General features: G+C 46.3%; 1 protein-coding gene across 5 annotated transcripts in view; it reads right to left on the minus strand.

Annotated features, from left to right (window-relative positions):
* The window catches only part of EML1 (EMAP like 1), a 204,084-nt gene that overhangs the window by 135,427 nt on the left and 48,633 nt on the right, over positions 1–20,024 (minus strand). For 3 of the 5 annotated variants that reach the window (XM_033191356.1, XM_033191353.1, XM_033191360.1), the window contains exon 1: positions 15,799–16,001. The exons of the other annotated variants lie outside the window; for them this stretch is intronic. In XM_033191356.1, coding sequence (XP_033047247.1) covers positions 15,799–15,865 — 67 coding nt within the window. In that variant the 5' untranslated portion in view covers positions 15,866–16,001. Of the gene's footprint in view, positions 1–15,798; positions 16,002–20,024 lie in introns of those variants that run through there. 5 annotated transcript variants of the gene reach the window in all.

The following is a 20,024-nucleotide window of genomic DNA, read 5'->3' on the forward strand; positions in this document are numbered from 1 at the left end:
TTGAAAAATTCCCAGATAGCCCACAGTGTGGAGCATACGTGGTTTTGTGTAAACTGTATCATCTCTCAGCAAATCCCTCCAACACTGGAATAGATTCCTGTTTTCGGGGTTAAATACACACCATGGTTAAATACACACCGTGGCTGGCCTGCATTGAGAGACCATCTTGAACAAAAATATAAAAATAAACAAAATTAAATAACATATATTGTGTTTCACTAACTGTGTATATAATACATGTGATCCAAGAACGCTGGAAGTTCATACACTCTGACTCCGACCTACAGTAATTAGGAGGCTTTGCCACCTATGACTGTGTGGTATTTTATTACTGTACACAATGAAGAAATGTTTTTGGTATTACTGAAAAGCTTCTCAGGATCCAGAAGTTCTCTCCTTGACTCTTATAATAATTGAAAGATAACACAGCTCTTTGTATAATTTTGGCACTGGATTTTTCATGCAACAAGCATGTACTGGAGACACACTCCCTGCAAGGCACCGTGCAAAGCAGGAGAAAGAAGCAAACGAAATAAAAAGACAACATGGCGTCCCTGCCCTCAAGGAACTCACTAGCTGAAGACGCCAACAAAGGCCCTCATGGCTAACCACAATGCAAGACAGAGGGAAACCAGCAGTGATCACAGGGGTATGTATCGTAATTTAGAAATGCAGAGGAAAGACCAAGTAACCCCGGACAGACGAGGGAAGACCTCACCCCAGGGACAGTCTGTAGGCCGGCTCTTCAGGCATGAACAGCATTTCAGTATGGAAAAAGAAGGGGCTCACGACTGATAAAGCATGACCACAGAGTCATGGAAACTCTTGGCACACAGTAAGCAGCGGGGTGTGGTAAGACCACAAATCTAACATTTATGAGATACCTACGAGGCATCAGGAATGAGGATAAGTCAACCCAGCTGTCATCATCAAGACAACACCAAGGTGACACTTACTACTAAGTCCTAGCATCTCGATTCTAGACAACGCTGTGCTGGAGCTCTCAAGCCTGCCCTGCAGACCCCGTCTCCACCCTCTCTCCCCTGCGTAGGTTGCATCAACAGGTTTCCCCTTGGGTAGGAGCAGCGGAGGGGAGGGAGAGAGAGGGGAGTGAGGTCAGGGTTGCTTCTTGGGGTAGGGTTGCTGTCACTGCTCCTGTCTGGCGGCTCTGTCCACCCAGGCCCCTCTGAACCCAGGTCTGGTAACTGCCCCTCTGCCCCTTCAGGCCTAGGGTGGAACTGTACCTGCTGTACCAGTCCTGGCCACTACCACAGGCCTTGTGGTCTCCCTATACCTTGCACCAACCTTCACAACAGTGACTTTATCACAATCCCCTTAAACTGGCCAATGTGAGGGCACCACTGCTTCCTGCCAGGACTCTCTAGAATCGCCTTGCAGTCAGCTCTCCTTGTTAGAGCTGAGGAAACCGAGGCCAGGAAAGAATAAGCAATTATCCAAGTTTACACAGTCATTTCATTAAACAGCAGAATCAAGACCGCAACCCAGTCTTGTCTGTCTCCAAAGCCTATGCGCACCACCTCTGGGAAACTAATTTGGTGGTAGATTACAGAGGATCAGGAAAGAATGCACGTAATCTTTTGTGCTAATTCTCAAGAGTTCATTATTCATCTGCACGTGTGCAGCCTGTGCCTGCCTGTCTCTTTAAACGGTCCTGCAAATGAGATGCTCCAATCAGGCGTTCATGGCAGCAAACGGTGCCAAACGTACAAAAGCAATCCTTAAAAAAAAAACAAAAACTCAGAGATATTCCAAGACTCCAGTCCAGATCCTTCCTAGATCCCGGGTCCTGCATCTGCTGTTTCCCCTCTTAGATTCTTAGCTAATTGGGAGAGAATGCATGTTATTGGCGATCAGAAGGCATATGTCATGAAATTTCTTTAGCAAACATATGCCCCTCATCATTTTTCTAAACAGCTCTAAATTTTTTTCCAGCTCCCCATTCCTAAAAGAGCTTAGACACTTGTCACCCTTCTTGGCTTGTCAGAGCAGCCCGTGTTGCCGTGCTGGGGTGTGAAGGGCAGCTCTGAAGCCAAGCCCTGTCTCCTTGTACTCGGCGCTACCCTTCTTGAGAGTGGTCTTGTACTGGCTCTTGCTTGGGGGAAGGAGTACACTTTCCATTAGAGATTCCGGAGACTGGCCGGGCACACTGGCTCACGCCTATAATCCCAGCATTTCGGGAGGTCAAGGCGGGTGGATCACCTGAGGTCGGGAGTTCGAGACCAGCCTAACCAACATGGAGAAACCTTGTCTCTACTAAAAATACAAAATTAGCCAGGTGTGGTGGAGCATGCCTGTAATCCCAGCTACTCGGGAGGCTGAGGTAGGAGAATCGCTTGAACCTGGGAGGCAGAGGCTGCGGTGAGCCGAGATCACGCCACTGTACTCCAGCCTGGGCAACAAAGCGAGACTCCGTCTCAGGAAAAGAAAAAAAAAAATTCCAGAGATGGGATACTGAAACTTTATATAGGAGGCTGAGCAGGGCTGCTTGTAGTGCACGTGGGTGTGATCTGGTGACACATCATCAGGCATTCTGACAGCCTCAAATGTGCAGGCAATTATCCCACTTCTTGCCCGGGGCTTTGAACCTTTTTAACATTCAGTTTAGGATTCTATAACTTCATGAGACTATTGTTTTTATTTTTTTTTTTTTTTGAGACGGAGTCTTGCTCTGCCGCCCAGGCTGGAGTGCAGTGGCCGGCTCTCAGCTCACTGCAAGCTCCGCCTCCCGGGTTCACGCCATTCTCCTGTCTCAGCCTCCCGAGTAGCTGGGACTACAGGCGCCCGCCTCGTCGCCCGGCTAGTTTTTTGTATTTTTTAGTAGAAACGGGGTTTCACCGTATTAGCCAGGATGGTCTCGATCTCCTGACCTCGTGATCCGCCCGTCTCGGCCTCCCAAAGTGCTGGGATTACAGGCTTGAGCCACCGTGCCCGGCCGAGACTATTGTTTTTAAAAAAAACACATTCTGAAACTGAAGTAAGCCACTCCCAAGAAGACAAATATTGTGTGATTCCACTTACACGAGATATCTAAAGTAGTCAAATGCACAGAGACGAGAAAGTCGAACGCTGGACCAGGAGCTGGCGGGGGAGAGTGGGGAATTATGTAATGGGGATAGATTTCAGTTGGGGAAGATGAAAAGTTCTGCAGATGGATGGCAGTGATGGCTGCACCACAATGTGAATGTACTTAATGCCATGAACTGTACACTTAAAAATGTGTAAGATGCTAAATTTTATGTTATATGTATTTTACCATGATTAAATTTAAAAAAAAAAAAAAAAAGGGTTCTAGGGCTGGGTGTAGTGGCTCACGCCTGTAATCCCAACACTTTGGGAAGCTGAGGCAGGAGGATCACTTGAGCCCAGGAGTTCAAAATCAGCTTGAGCAACAAATCGAGACCCCATCTCTACAAAAAAATGAAAAAATTACCTGGGCACAGTGGCGTGTGCCTATAGTCCCAGCTACTTAGGAGGCTGAGGCTGGAAGATTGCTTGGGCTGGGGAGGTTGGGGCTGCAGTGAACCCAGATCATGTCACTGTACTCCAGCCTGGGCAACAGACTAGGCCCTCTCTCAAAAGATTTTTAAAAAACAAAGAAAAGAAAGAGAATGAGTAAATAGAATATGGCTGCTGATGAAACACTGAAAAACTACAACTGTTAACAGAAAGACAGAAGAGTTCCACCAACACTAGGTTACAGCGGCTGGCGTACGCTGTAAACAGAGAAAAGTTAAAATGTCCTAAGTAGACACGACTGAACGTACCATTTAATATCTCCACTCTGAACTCTTTTGTTCAGAAGCTAGTACTGAGGGCCCACTGAGCTACATGAGCCAGAATGACATCCTCCAGGTCCTCCTGGTCTGGACGGTTAAGTGGAGTTGGCTATGCCCTGAGACACGTGGCCTGGGGCCTAAGGGGCACCCAGTGAACTGCACCTACATCCACCTGCCCTGAGGTTTCCCGTGCCATGGGAGCAGGGTTCTGAAGGATGAGGGCGTGGCTCCGTGAGGAAGGGGTAGGAAGGGACGCTCCAGGGAAGGCAAGGGTGCTTAGCATGCGGAATCCTGTACACAACAGCCTGGCACCTTCAGAAGCTACCAGAAGTCCAGGGTGGCTGCATCCAGGGCCCTAGGAGGAAGCAGTCAGGAAAACAGGTGGCAAGTGGTTCCCAGAGTCAGCCCTGAACCCCAAGAGTCACGGGGAACTTCTGGGGCATGCTGGGCAATTCAGAGATAAATGAGCTTTCCATTTTTAAAAGTGCTGAAGAGGTGGGATTTGAAGAAAAACTGGTAAAGACAAGGAAATCTGTTCAGAGACTCCTCCAATAATCCAAGGGAAAGGGCTTCAGATCTGCACCAGCAAACCACGTGTGGCCTCTCCTACAGGCAAGGACAGACCACAGCGATCTCCTCAGTCCCTTTCAGGTCGATGACAGTCCCATCTTTTTTCCCATCATTCACTCATTGGGCATAACTGAGTACTTAACATCCCGTGGACAGTGGAGCCAGGATGCTTGACTTCAAATCCCAGCTCTGAAACACACTGGCCAGGCGATCTTGAGCAAGTTACTCCAAGTTTTGGGCCTCTGTTTCCTTGTCGGTCAAAATGGAGAAAATAATAGGACCCACTTCAAAAGGGTGTTGTGAGAATTAAACAAAAGAATACATTAAAAATGCTTAGCCCAACACCTGATGCTTGGTGAGCACTCTTTAAAGCCAGCATTTCTCTCCCCTCCCCTCCTGCATCTAAACACACACATACACACCCCCCCGCATGAATGAGACACGGACCCCACCTTCTAACAGCACAAGCTCTGGCTGGGAAATAACTCCGTGGCATAAGATATAATTAAGTACAAGATGCAATCTGAACACGTATTTTTATATAATTAAATTATATCAACTCAATAAAAGGCCATTTTCAAGGAAGGCAAAGAAATGACACACCAAGCCAGATTTCAGTCTTTGAGAGCAGTGGAGTGTGGGCAATCCTGCTTAATTACTTTCTAAAGGACTAATTCGGTGAAGCCGAGCTAACAGATCATTATCTTTATTATAGCTCCATACAGTCCCCTGGGAGCGGCTGCCACATTTTGCATACAGGATGGGTAAGCATAAGCGACTCAATAGTAGATAAATCATCATCACTAAGTCCTATTCCTAAGGATTTTCAACTGTTTGTGACGAAGACAGCTGGGGCTAAAGTGCACAGTAATGCTGCTGTATAAGAGAGTCCTAATTCCATTCAACCGTTTCTCAACTGGAACATATTTTTCTAAGAATGGTAAAATTCATGTTACATAACTTTTTGGGGGGTGATTTAAGTCAAATCCTTTTTACTGTTAAAAATGCTGGAATTGCCAACAACCACTTCATTGTGTCAATTACTTTGGCTGAAAATAATTTGTTTTAAGCCAGTGAAACCACCAAATGCTTTTTGCAAATGTCTCTACTTATTGATTCCAGTGATGCGGTGTCTAGCAAGAGGCATGCTGCAGCAACTGTGGTGGCAAGTTGTGACTCTGTACTAAGCCCGTCTCATGGGCCTGCATTCATGTTTCGGGGTTCTACCAATAAGGTTCCCTCGTCTGGAAGGCCTTCTCTTCTGAATGCCTAAGTCTACCAGTTCTTTGCTGAGGGGTAGAGTTAAATGTCACATGTGTGCATGTGTGTATAATGCATGTAGATATGCAGATATACATGAAGTTATATGCACATGTGGTATATACTATATTCATTGATACACGTTGTTTCAAGCACACAGGGAAGTGGTGGGCATGCTCTATTTGGCAGGCACCTGTCACATGTGTGGCATGGTGGGTGGTGGTGCCTGGTGTGTGTGTTTGAGGAGGTGCTATAAGATAAGTAAGACGGGCCAGGCACGGTGGTTCACGCCTGTAATCCCAGCACTTTGGGAGGCCAAGGCGGGCGGATCACGAGGTCAGGAGATTGAGGCCATCCTGGCTAACATGGGGAAACCCCGTCTCTGTCGGGTGTGGTGGTGGGCGCCTGTAGTCCCAGCTACTCCGGAGGCCGAGGCAGGAGAATGGCGTGAACCAGGGAGGCAGAGCTTGCAGTGAGCCAAGATGGCGCCACTGCACTCCAACCTGGGCAACAGAGCAAGACTCTGTCTCAAAAATAAATAAATAAAATTGAATTTTTAAAAAAAGATAAATAAGACGGACCCTGAATCTATTCAACTAACTTTCACCAGGAAACTCACCACATGCCAGGCACTGCTGAAGTGCAAAAGACACAGAGACGATCCCAGGAAAGTCTGCCCGGGGGAGCTTGTATCTAACGGGAGATGAAAATAAACCTCCATGACAGGCCTCTGGGATAATCGTGATGACAGAGGTTTATACTAAATACCATATAGCCACCAAGGAAGGAAGGGCACCTGGGGGCACTCAGGGATGAAGATAAGTGGGGCCCTGGGTGCTAAAGCGGGAGGGAGGGCTGCTGTCAGCTTTTAAACAGGAGGCCGTTGTGCCCGGATCTGTCTTGCAGGAGGCACATTCGAAATGTCTAATTTCCCCCGGGTGAGCTCATTGGTGCCCACGGATCCCATTACTATCTGGATGCTGACGGCTTGCAAACGTTCTGTCCAGCCCAGCCGTCTCCCGGGCTCCAGACCTTCACCAACAGCCTGCTCAGCACCTCAGCTTGTGTTCCATATGTCCTCCCACCCCACAAGCCCAAACCACCTCCCCCATGGCCTAGACTGCCATCTCTGCACAGGCCCCCCAGCCTGTCCTGCCATTTCCAGTTGCAGGTACCAGAGACCTGGGCATCAGCCTTGATTCTGCCCTCTCCCCACTCTTAATGTAAATACAGGATGTTACCCCCTAAGAATCTCCTGCGTCTTGCTCCCAACCCCCGGCCCAGGGTGAATCACCATTGCCTCTCCCTAGGTTACTGCCATAGTCCCCCCACCTCTACCCTCCTACCTCCACCCTGGACTGTCCTTCCCACCTGCCCTCCCCCTGGAAGCAGAGTGATCTTTCAAAACAAAAAATGTGAACAAGTTGCTCCCTTGCCTTAAAATTCTCCCCTGTTTTCCCACTGCTCCTAGGAACAAGACCAAACTCCTTACCATGTCCCCAAAGCGATGCTCCCAATTCCACTGCAAGCCACGTTACTCCTTTCCCTTTCACCACAGGCAACCTTTCAGTTCTCAAAAGGTTCTTTCCCACCCAGGGCTTCCTAGACACTTCCCTGGCCTGAATGGCTCTCCCCACTTCCACCTACCCGCCTGCAGTAAGCAGACTAGAAAGATGCTCTCACGGACGCCTCTCTTAGGAAGCCCGCCCTGATACATGCCCCCAGTCCTGCAACACCCTACCTTTGTTCCTTAGACTTCTCAGAACAACCTATCACTGTTGTCATGAAGCGAGTGTGAAAATAACACTGGATATTTAGTTCCTGAGAAACAAGTTAGACTTCCTAAGGCCAAGGAGCATGTCATCCTCGCATTTTGCTGGAACCCCTAAAACAGTGTAATAATGAACACTGTGAGTACTTGAGGGCTTGTTTAAAGGAATGGATTGAAGACTGGAGGAAGGAAGACTGCTTTGGGTCTGCTGCTGAAACCAAACCGAACCCTAGATGAGAACTGATGAGGGCCCCAGTCAGGCTGGAAGGGACAGATGATGAGACATTTGGGGTGCAGAATCCACTGAGTCAACTGAGATAAGGGGCAGGGGGTAGAAGAGTCTAAAATGATTACTAGGAGAATCTAATGTTTATAGGGGAGACTATATTTTTGACATGTTTAATTGTCCTAAGAACACTGTAGATGTTCACTGGAAATCAGCCCAATTTGCCAAATGGACTTAAGTCTCTCCATGAATATTCGCCTAACCATTTCTATTCTTGTTATCTTTAACTGTAGGCTGCCCATTGTCCTTCAAAGGTTATTTGTGAGAAGAATGTGCAGTCCAGGACGGTGGGTCTCCCCTACAGGGGCTCTGCAGAGTGAAGGGTGCCACCAATCCTGGACCACACCACAACAAATGCATGGATCCGGCCGCTGGCCTCAGGCGGGCCCTCTGCTTCCCCTCCCTCTGACAGCAGGACCTCGGCAGGTGGGAAGGTCTCCTGTTGGACTCCCTACCTTTGGCAGGCCCTGGGCTTGGAGATAGTGCCCTCAGGCATCATCCAAGTCTACAGGTCAAATCTGCCTCCACACCGTGGGAATGGTTTATTAAAGATAGACAGTTTAAATATTTTCCAGAAAGCTAGTAGAATAAGTAAATGATTGCATTTTAACACACAACTGAGTACTCTGCAAAAAATGGTTTTCCCCGCCAACAGTATTTGCCAGTAAAGGTAAAACCTTAGAGTAAACAAAAATTGAAATGTATCCCCCTAAACTAAATCTTAAAAATTAGCTGGGTGCAGGGGCTCATGCCTAATCTCAGCAGTTTGAGAAGCCAAGGCAGGAGGATCTCTCGAGGGGAGTTCGAGACTAGCCTGAGCAACAAAGGAAGACTCTGTCTCTAAAAAAATTTTTTTAAATTTAGCCAGGTGTGGTGGCGCACGCCTGTAGTCCCAGCTACTCGGGAGGCTGAGGTGTGAGGATCGCTAGAGTCCAAGGAGTCAGGGCTACAGTGAGCCATGATCACGCCACTACACTCCAACCTGGGCAACAGAGCGAGACCCTGACTCTAAATAAAAAATAAATAATTAATTAAACTTAAAAAAAAAAAAAAAAAAACCAAGTCCTTTAAAGAAAGAAAAACTCTTCTGAAGAGCTATTTCTTAAAAAGTAAACCAAAGAGGGTATGCACTTGCTCCTGCTTACATCTAAGTACACCCCAGTCCTGGGCCAGATTAAAATGAATGAGCAGCCTTCAGCAAAAATCTATGTGCCAAATGTCTAGTGAGGAAAACAGGAAGCTGGGGGTGAGGGGTGGTATCAATAATAATTATATAGCTTTTAGAGTTTACAGCACACTTTTGTCATTAGTAATGCTTCTGAAGGTGTTTAAAACATTTTGCTAATGTTAGAAACCCTCTATTAATGAGCTAGATAAAATTATAAGGATGAATAGTTGTTCCTGAAAGAAATTTTTGTAAGTAGTACAAAATGCCACTGATTTTAAGTCCCTGGAGAGACTGCCTGACTAGAGAGAGCAATGCTTTCATGTTCCGTTTTCAATGTTATCCATGATTAAGGTTTTCACGCTACTAGTTTTATAGCATGAACAAGCTGTAACACTAGAAACAAAGATGTTATTTCTCCTCTCTTATCCAACCTCCACTCAACTAAAATGTTTTTTAAGAGAATATGTGAAAAGGTTTACACTATCTCAGAAATGGACAATAATCAATTAATGGCTACTTTTTAAGCATAGTTTTGTGATTTTTTCCCACCAAAACGCATGGGTTTCTTTACAGTGTCATAAATGGTTGTGGTTTGGCTATAAAATAAGTTCCTTGCTGGGTGGAGCACCAAGTATACTAATTAGAAATTCTCGCTTAGCGTGGGTGCTTACTTTGCACTTTTCCATGAAAGCATTTTCCTCTGATTTTGCTATCACAGAATGCCTCAGTCAGTCTTCTGTCACTGCATGAGAATGCAAAAGAGGCCTGAAAATACTTCAGAGTGTTGAGTTTGGATAATTTCCTCACAGGTGTTCCTTTTAAATCCAACTATTTGTTTTATAACCATCGAGGTGCCAACTTGAAAATTCTGCCGCAATCATAGTTAAGAGAAAGTCATCGGTATTAGAGATGTCAAAAGATGTTTAAGATTATTAAATATTCTTAATTTCCAAAATATAATGTTTAGAAATTAAAACAATGTTCCATTGCAAAACTAGAAAAAATAAACTTCAGTCACTCAAAAATTATAGTGATTAGTGATTTCAAACTACGACTGGGCAGGTCACATGGACTCGACCTGCCATAGTTACTAACAAGTAGCACCTGCAGGAGAAGAACCCAGGCCAGACCTGGGACATGGCAGATACGCTCTGGACAGGCCTTAGAGGGCATCTGATCATTCTCTCATGACACCTTCTAAGGCAAGAACGAAAAAGGCTATTAACCACAATCACAACCCTGTAAGGCAATGGTCAATTCTGATGTTACTGTAATGCTAAAATATCTTAATGAGTACTGGGATTATTTATAGCATTACAACACAGATTATAATGGTGTTGTAATCTGATAGGGCTCTGCCTGTTGGAGGAAACTCCCCCTTAAAAAAAAAAGTAATTAAATTTAAGAAAAGATTTAGCCATGGTACATGTAAAGTAGACAAGAATTTTACTTGAAAATCAGTAAGAGGTAATAATGTGATGTGACAAGCAACGGAGCCTATCTAACCTTAAGCTGCATTATTAGAAGTATAGGCCAGGCACAGTGGCTCATGCCTATAATCCTAGCACTTTGGGAGGCTGAGGAGGGTAGATCACCTGAGGTCATAAGTTCAAGACCAGCCTGGTCAAAATGGTGAAACCCCATTTCTACTAAAAATACAAAAATTAGCCAGGCCTGGTGACACACACCTGTAATTCCAGCTACTCTGGAGGCTGAGGCAGGAGAATTGTTTGAACCCAGGGGGCAGAGGTTTCAGTGAGCCAAGATCACACCACTGCACTCCAGCCTGGGCAACAGAGTGAGACTCTGTTTCAAAAAAAAAAAAAAGTATAGACTTTGGAATAAGGGAGGTGACGTATCCTATTCTAATCTTCTCTGTGTAGCAATCATGCCTGGAATACCACATTCAGTTGTATCAAGTTAAGAAAGGAATATAGACAAAAGGAAACAGGTATAGATGAGGCAACCAGGATGATTAAATTTAAATTACATCTTAAGAGCTAGATGATGTGAGAAAGAACTATAATGATTGTCTTCAAATATGTGAGGACCTAATATATGTCCAAGATACTAAACCTATTCTCTATGGACCCAAGGGACAGAACTTCGGCTGAATTTTCACTGCTTGTAGGACCTGACAGTCTGAACTGTCCAGACAAAAAATGGATTGCCTGGAGAGGTATTTACTTTCTAGTCTCTTGAAAATGCTCATGCACGGGTTGAACAGCCTTTCTAGCTTTGAACAGCCTTTCCAGCTTCCCCCACAGGGCAGAGATTTCAAGTTGGAGGGTTGGGGGCAGGAGAGGAGGGCCAAAGCACCACCCTCTCCCCGCTCCCTTTCAGCTAAGGCAGCTCTGTATCTATCTGCTTTACCGTTGGGTTCCTGGGTAACCTTTACTTTGAAGAAACAGCTCAAAGGCTTAAGAAAGTAAACTATGAGATGAGATTACCTGTCAGATCCGTTCAGGCACTGAGATTCTTTTTTTTCTTTTTTGAGACGGAGTCTCACTCTGTCGCCCAGGCTGGAGTGCAGTGACACGATCTTGGCTCATTGCAAGCTCCGCCTCCTTGGTTCATGCCATTCTCCTGCCTCAGCCTCCTGAGTAGCTGGGATTACAGGCACCCACCACCATGCCCAGCTAATTTTTTTTGTATTTTTAGTAAAGACAGGGTTTCACCGTGTTAGCCAGGCTGGTCTCAATCTCCTGACCTCGTGATCTGCTCGCCTTGGCCTCCCAAAGTGCTGTGATTACAGGCGTGAGCCACCACGCCCGGCTGCACTGAGATTCTTATAACCTATGGCAACCACATGCAGTTGTGCACTGACTCATTTTGGTAAGCTTTGATTGATCAAAGGATCCAAAGGACTCACGGAAATGTATGAGCAACATTTTGTTACTTGCTCCCACTTCTTTCCCTCTTTCATCCATTTCCTTAATTACTTAGTCTTTTATCAGAAAGGTATAATAAAAAGAGCTTGATATTTAGGTTTCAAAAAGTTCAGACTGGTTCCTAAAAATGTTAAGCCCAGAGTTACCATATGACCTAGCAATTCCGCTCCTAGATATCTGCCCAAGAGAAATGAAAACACAGCTCCACACAAAAATGTGCATGTAAGTGCAGTAGCATTATTGATAAGAGTCAAAAAGTGGAAATAACTCAAATAACCCATCAACAAGTAAACAGATTTAAACAGTGTGGTATCTCTCCACAGTGGAATTTAATTTGGCCATAAAAAAGGAATGGCAACATGCTAAGTGAAAGAAGCCAGGAACAAAAGACCAAACATTGTATAATTCCATTTATATAAAATGTCCAGAATCTATAAAGACAGAAAGTAGATTAATGGTTGCTAGGGGTGAGGGTAATGGGGGAACATGGAATGACTGCTAGTAGGTATTAGGGTTTCTTCTGGAGTGATGAAAAGGTTCTAAAATCAGTGAGTGGTAACAACTGCACAATTCTGTGAATATACTACATGCACTTAATGGTACAGTTTAAAAACACATTTTTATGGTATGTAAATATTTCAATAAGGCTATTACTAACACACACACACACACACACACACACACACACACAGATTCAGACTGGTATCCAAGCCCTTACTAGTTCTGTGGCCTGATCAAGTTGCCAAATCTCTTTAAGCCTACGTTTCCCCAGGCAGAAAGGAAGGCTGGTAACACCACCTACCTCAAAATGAAGCCTTGAAGAAAATATGGAGTATTTCCCAAACCATAAATTGTCCTATAAAGGATGGCTACTGTTCACTTTTCAAAACGCTTCAGGGTTTTTTGTTTTTGTTTTTGTTTTTCAGCATTAAAAGAAGTTTGTGAGCTGGGTGTGGTAGCATGCACCTGTACTCCCAGTTACTCGACAGGCTGAGGTAGGATTGCTTGAGCCCCAGGAGTTTGAGGTTGCAGGGAGCTGTGATCATGCCACTGCACTCCAACCCGGGTCACAGAGTGAGGTCTGGCTCAAAGAAAAAAAAAAAAAGCTTGTGATTTCTAGCTCACTTTACAGATTTCAAATACTCTGAAGAAAACAATGCACACATTTTCTGCTTAAATGAGAAAGACAGTTCCTGAAAGATGAGGATGAGCCTTTTCAGGAGGCTAGATACTGCCTAACTTTGCATTTAATATCCATTACAAATTATGAGGAGAGACGCCAAGAAAAAAGCATAAAAGAAGACAGAAATTTCATTCATAAGAACAAACTTTTCTCTTTCTTCCTTCTCGTTTATACATTATCCTCTCTCTCTCTCTCCTCTCTCTCTCTCTCTCTCTCTCTCTCTCTCTCTCTCTCTTCGAGACAGGGTCTCACTTTGTCACCCAGGCTATAGTACAGTGGCACAATCACAGCTCACAGCAGCTTCAAACTCCTGGGCTCAAGCAACCCTCCCATCTCAGTCTCCTGAGTAGCTAGGATTACAGGTTCAAGCCACCAGGCCCAGCCAACTCTTAAAAATTTTTTGTAGAGAGGGGGTCTTGCTATGTTGCCCAGGCTGCTCTCAAACTCCTGGCTGCAAGTAATCCTCCCGCCTCAACTTCCCACATCTTGGTCTTGTCTTTATTTGGCCAGAAGGAAGTTAACTATGACAGTCATCCAAATAATATGTATGAATTATATTTTCTAAAGCGATAGCCATGATTTTTTAGTTTCTATCACTACTAACAGCATGACGCATACTCAACATATGAAAATGTATGATTCAAACATTATGCTGCTGCCTTGCCATTGTAATCTACGTCTCTCATTTAAAAAAAATTGTTTGCCAATGTAGCTAATGAAATATCCAAATGTTTAATTTAGTTCCTAGTGAAATGGCATTTCTGTGATCCATCACTTTAATTGAATCATCATAGTAATTAGCTGACTTGTATTCATTTATATTTTCACTTAATGAAAGCCTCTTAAAATGTTTCACATCAAAACATCTGTTGCCTAAGATATCACCAGTTAACATTCACTTCTGCCCCATAGGCCACTCTTGCTTTAAACTTTATTCATTAGACAACCTAAAAAATATAACAAATATAGAGCCGAGAACTTTTTGAGAAAAGTAATTCAATACTTATAAAGTGATCTTATTGTTTGATTCTAGTTAAGATGGCTTTTCTTTAAACCATTACCTCTACAAAATATAAGAACTGGTTTTTACTTTCTTCTGGACATCACCACGAGTAAAATATCATGCCAATATCTCCAGGCTGGCAATTAAAAGGAAAATGCAGAAAACCAAAACATTCATGAATAGATGTGTAGGTCAACTTCATGACTCAACTGCTATTTAGGAACAGTATGACCAGGCCCCCAAACAACTGCTCCAATAAAAATATCTAGGCTCATTTTCGTATCGCAAACCAAGCTGTCAATAGTATGCCCACAGATTAAATTTGTAAGACCTGATATCTCAAAGTCATTTAATACAAATTTCAGCCACATACCTTTCCAACTAGCATAGGGAGAATTCTACCATAAGCACATAGGAGTTTATACTTACTTTTTAGATCAAAAATAACAATTCGAATATGATTGATTATAAATCAATTAAGGAACCTATTCAAAATGTTAATTGAGGAATCTAACCTACTAGAGAGCAAAACCGTTCCCATGACTCTATACTACAAAGTATCCCAGGGACCACCAGCGTACCAAATACATTCTACCTGCCCTCAACACCTTCTGAGCCTCAAAAACACAGGTGTTCTGCTCTTGGAAGCTGGCGTTAAATTCAGAGAGAGAGTAAAAACTTTCTTTAATTCCACTGAAGAGGGAATTGCTAAGTTCATGAAGACCCACAAATGGTTCAGATGTAAAGTATAAGCTGCAAAAGCTATCAGAGTATACATTCTACCATGAACAAGATGATAAATTTTACCAGCGATAAAAATACCACTACAGAGGATGAATCAGCACACTCTCCACTCTTTACTGCTACAGTGACAAACAGGTGTCAAATAACAAGAAAACTTTCCCTAAATCACAATACAATAGCAAAATAAATTGCTCCAGTTGTCAAAGGGTCTAGAATTCAAAATTATTCCGACTGCACTTAAGCAAATTCTATCAAATACACATTTTTTCCCCATTAACAAACTTTTAGGGCCCTTTGACGGAGCAATAAATCCAACATGTTAAAAAAAAAAAAGTGTGGTTAACTTTTGTGCGTGAATTATCACACATCATGTTCTGATAAAATATTCAGTGTGCTGTGAAAATCTTTTTCAACCCTGCCAGTGAGACTGAAATCTTTCAAGCATGTAGGATTTCATATTTTTAAAAAGATGCCATATTGGTGGATATGAATGTTTCCTTCCCGTAAAATTGCAAAAACAAAAAGAAAAGAAAAAAATAATCATTATTCCATAAACAAAATAAGAAGCAACACTGAGGCCAGGTCCACTTTGGCTTTCCATTTAAAAAGCTCTAGATTGTATGAAATTGTGATGATTTCATTAAAGTAGACCTGAATGGGTTCTGGGGGTCCAAACACTGCGTGCATCCTCGCAGGAGGGTTTTGTTATTAAGGGATTTGTTTCCCGAGTTCTTCATCCAGTCATTTCCAAACCGATGTGAGTTGGGAAGCAAAAAAGCAACACGTTCCCCGGAACGCGAATGCTGCCCGGGCCTCCCCGCCGCCCTGTGCCCCACGCGCCTCCGCCTGGGCGCGCTCCGCGGGTGTTGTAGCCGGTGGGGTCCGCGCGCCAGTGGCGGGAGCCGGGACGGCGGCAGGAGCCCGGGACGGCCCAGAGCGAGGCGCGGCCCCGCGGCTCCAGCACAATGCGCCGGCGGCGGGAACGGGGACCGCGCGCCCCTCCGTAACAACTTTGCGCGGCCTCGCCCGCGGCCGCCGGGCCTCGGCCCCTCGGCTTGGTCGCCGCCGTCGCCGCCGCCCGCCGCCCGCCGCCCGCCGCCCCGGCCCCGCGCGGCCGCCCCTCACCGTTGCAGAACTGGAGCAGCGAGGACGTGTCGTACAGGCTGCTGTAGCTGGAGAAGCCGTCCTCCATGCTGAGGCCGCCGGGCCGCGCCCGCTCCCCGGCCCGGCCGCGCCGCCGCCGCTCACCACACACTGAGTCGAGCCCGACCGCGACCGGCGCTGGCGCTGGGGCCGGCCCTGCTGTGGCTGCTGCTGCTGCCGGTTACCATGGCAACCCCGGGCCCGCCGCCGCCGCCGCCGCAGCCGCGCTAGCCCAGCGCCCGCTCCGCCCGCGAGGGGGCGGCCTCGGCGGCTGCGGGGCCCGGGCCGGGAGGGGGACGTGGCGGGGCGGGGCCCGGCCGAGCCTCCCGCGCCTGCGGCCTCTTCCCCAGCGGGGAGCGCTGCCCGGGCGGCCTGGGTGCTGCAGGGCCGCCTCTGCCGCCCGCCGTCCGCTTGGCCAGGCCCCGCCTCCGCGCACGGGGGCCCAGGGGCTGCAGGGCGCGGCGGCGGTCCTTGAGGGGGCGCGGGGACAAAGACCCAGGCCAGGAGAGAGCGGGCGTGCGGGAGCCCGAAGTAACCTCCGCCGCGGACGCCCAAGCCCACCCGCTCCCAACGCACTGTTCCCGCGCTCGCGGGCAGATCCACGACCAAACATGGACAACGCGCCCGCGCATTTCGGCCGTTTCTACTCCGCGGCTCACTGTGGGCCACATCCTGCCGGCGTGCCCTTCTGTCCACACGTTTTTCCGCGGCAGCAAGGCCCTGCCTCAGTGAGAATTAGCACGGGACTGGCAAGTCCGCTCGAACCTTCGCTCACACTGGGACAGAGAGGCCATCCTGGCACCTGGCTGAAAGTCCGCAGTGTTGAGGACTGGACGCAGCTAAAACATCGCTCTGTGGTTTCCGTACAATCAGCCCCTGGGATACAGATCTGTCACATTACAGGCTTGTTAACTTGCTACAGGACTAAGGAAATCAGTATTTATTCTACATCAGAAAGAGACCAAGAGTTAGGAGAAAATAGCGCAGTAGGAGAAACACACAGATCCATGAGTTTGTAACTTTTCCAGCCCATATACATATAAATGCTGTTAATGGTTCGCATTTTATACCCATGGAGTAAAGTAAGTAAAGATGCGCCAAATAACAAGCAGGGAAGCAAGAAATTAGAATACATAAAATGGATGATCTAACCCAAGAATGGGCTTGGTCCCAAAGAGACTGCAGAACGTTTACACTTCCTATTGCATCATAGTCATAATTCAGTTCCATGCCAAAAATCTGAAATTGTAGGTACTAACTTGTGCAGGTTGAATACAGTGGGTGAAATAAGAACTGAATAAGTTAGAATTAGGAAAACTCGTAGGCCTCACTTGGGCTCAGAGGCCTGTCCTTCCAGAAGCCCGGCTTGGACATCAGTAGATGGCAGGTGAGGGACAGAACTTTGTCATTCTGTGTGCGGCACCGTTAGCACATGGGTTAGTAAGGACTGGTGCTACACGCTGTAGGCAGAGGGAGAAGTTTAAGACCTTATCCCTGTCCTGGCAGGATTGTTCACTGGGAAGATGCATTGTGGGTGGAGGCTGAAGGGCCACAGGTGCTGCGGGTTTGACTGTGACTTGGTGGATGGAGGACAGTGGGCAGGACTGTGCTAATGAGGAAAGAAGGAAAGGTGCCTGCAGACATTGTGCAGACAAGTGGGAAATAAGACTGGACTGAGGGCAAGGGGCCAGGTAAGAGAGGCCCCAAGAGCTGCAGAGGAGCCTGAACCAGACCTGCTGGGAGATGGAGGGATGCTTGGAGGGTTCATGCAGGCAGGCCACTGATGAGAGCTGTGTTAGGGAGCTGGGTCTGCCTGCTGACTGGGCTGCAGGGGCCGCGGCCTGTGGCTGGAACAGCCCAGGATGTCTGCAGTGCTCCAGAAATGAGGCACCAAGGGCGGGCCAGAGGGAAGTTGCTATAGGACCATACAACTGGAAAGACAGGAAGGTCAAGCGAGGACAGCACAACCTCCAATTAGAAGTGCCCTGTAGCAACTAGAGAGAAAGAATTGAGATTGGGGAGTTGTCAGCAAAGGGGTTGTAAATGAAGTCTCTAAAGAAGAGAATGGAAAATCGGACAAGGGCTGGGGCACAGCCTCAACAAAGGAGAGAGAAGGATATTCCGAAGGAAGGAACAACGGTTAGAGGCAGGAGAATCTGCAGAGGACATTGTCTCTCTAAGCTGAGAGCACAGAGAGCTTCCAGTGGGCATTTGCATAGGGTTCTCTGCAGGAAGGGTCCAGGAGGATGAGGCTGGGGTAAAGCTCTCCTGTCTGGTGGCAGAGGGTTCCCAGGTGACCTGGAGCACCCTGGTGATGCAATAGGTTGCTGGATATCAAAGGGAGAGGGCATGTACATGCATGTTAGAACACTTTGGCAGGGAGGCTGAGCCCTGGGCTTATGCCTATAATTCTAGCATTTTGGGAGGCCAAGGTGGGCGGATTGCCTGAGTTCAGGGGTTCAAGACCAGCCTGGGCAATGTGAGAAACCCTGTCTCTACAAAAAATTAGCCGGACATGGTGGTGTGCACCTATGGTCCCAGCTATTTGGGAAGCTGAGGCGGGAGAATCACCTGAGCTCAGGAGGTAGAGGTTGCAGTGAGCCAAGATCATTCCGCTGCACTCCAGCCTAGATGACAGAGTAAGACCCTGTCACCAAAAAAAAAAAAAAAAAAGAAAGAAAAAGAAAAAAAGAAAACTTTGGCAGGGAAAGGAAATGGGGGGAGGGACCAAAGATAGTTGGCAGAGGGCCAGGTAAAGTGTCCCCTTGCCCTGGCATGGCACAGGTAGGTACTCTGCCTCTCTAAGGCAAGAGGTAGGTGTTATGGAGAAGGGGCTTTCAAAGGGTGAAACTTAACACCCAGATGCCCATTTCATCGTCCTCATTTCCCATCTTTCCTCTGTCTACTCCAGTGTTCATGCTCTCTCTACTCCACTTTGCAGTTTTATACTTTAGGATATGTTGGATGATTGGCATTTCTGAACTTGAAAAGGAAGTAGTAATCATGAATAATTAGAAGATGGCTTTCTCTAAAGCCGAATGTGGTGGTGCATGCCTGTAGTCCTAGTTATTTGGGAGGCTGAGGTGGGAGGATCACTTGGGCCCAGGAGGTTGAGGCTGCAGTGAGCTGTGATTGCATCACTGCCCTCCATACAGTGCAGCTGGGGCAATGCTCAACTCCAGCCTGGGCAACAGAGTGAGACCCCATCTCAAAAAGAAAAAAAGAATTAGCATTACTTATGTTTAATGTTATGATATTTGGTGGTCACAATTTAGACATAGGAAAGGAGACATATATTTAAAACTTCAGCTGCCAAATTGAGCTGGAGATTTTCTTAGAAGATATTATTTCCACTAGAGTAAAGTTACAAATAAGACAATTAAGAACTCAGTCCACTTTCTTTTTTTTTTTTTTTTTTTTTTTTTTTTTGAGACGGAGTCTCGCTCTGTGGCCCAGGCGGGAGTGCAATGGCCGGATCTCAGCTCACTGCAAGCTCCGCCTCCCGGGTTCAGGCCATTCTCCTGCCTCAGCCTCCCGAGTAGCTAGGACAACAGGCGCCCGCTACCTCGCCCAGCTAGTTTTTGTATTTTTTTTAGTGGAGAACGGGGTTTCACCGTGTTAGCCAGGCTGGTCTCGATCTCCTGACCTCGCGATCCGCCGGTCTCGGCCTCCCAAAGTGCTGGGATTACAGGCTTGAGCCACCGCGCCCGGCCGTCCGCTTTCTTTTGAGATGATAAAGATAGATCGTCGTTACTCTCTTAACCTAGAGTGTTAAACAGTTATGTTTTTCCCACAATGGTAAAATCTTACTCTAAAAAAAAGCTAAATTTAGAATAATTGCAATGATACGCATGTTAAGTCAATTAGGTATAATCTACACAGCATTAAAAAAGATCTGTGGGGAAAGTTCAAGAAAAATCTCTGAAAACTAATAATGTGTGATGTTTTTGCCTAAACATTTTAACAGACTGATATTCCATGTCATTGTGAGATAATTTACAGCCTGAGCCCCAAAAATGTTGTCATTGTAATAAATGATGTGTACTCTCTAGGACAATATAACCACAGTGTTCCGTGGAATTAATAGCAGCATTTGTACAACGTGTGAAAAAGAGAAAGGAAAGTGAAAGCTCTGTAGCCTTTATTCATAGAAAGGCAATTTTAAAAAATCACCCAGAAATGTGCAGCCTTGTGCATCTATTGTTTAA

Source organism: Trachypithecus francoisi, unplaced genomic scaffold, assembly GCF_009764315.1.
Source record: "Trachypithecus francoisi isolate TF-2019V2 unplaced genomic scaffold, Tfra_2.0 Lachesis_group3, whole genome shotgun sequence".
In the NCBI taxonomy this organism is placed as follows: Eukaryota; Metazoa; Chordata; class Mammalia; order Primates; family Cercopithecidae; genus Trachypithecus; species Trachypithecus francoisi.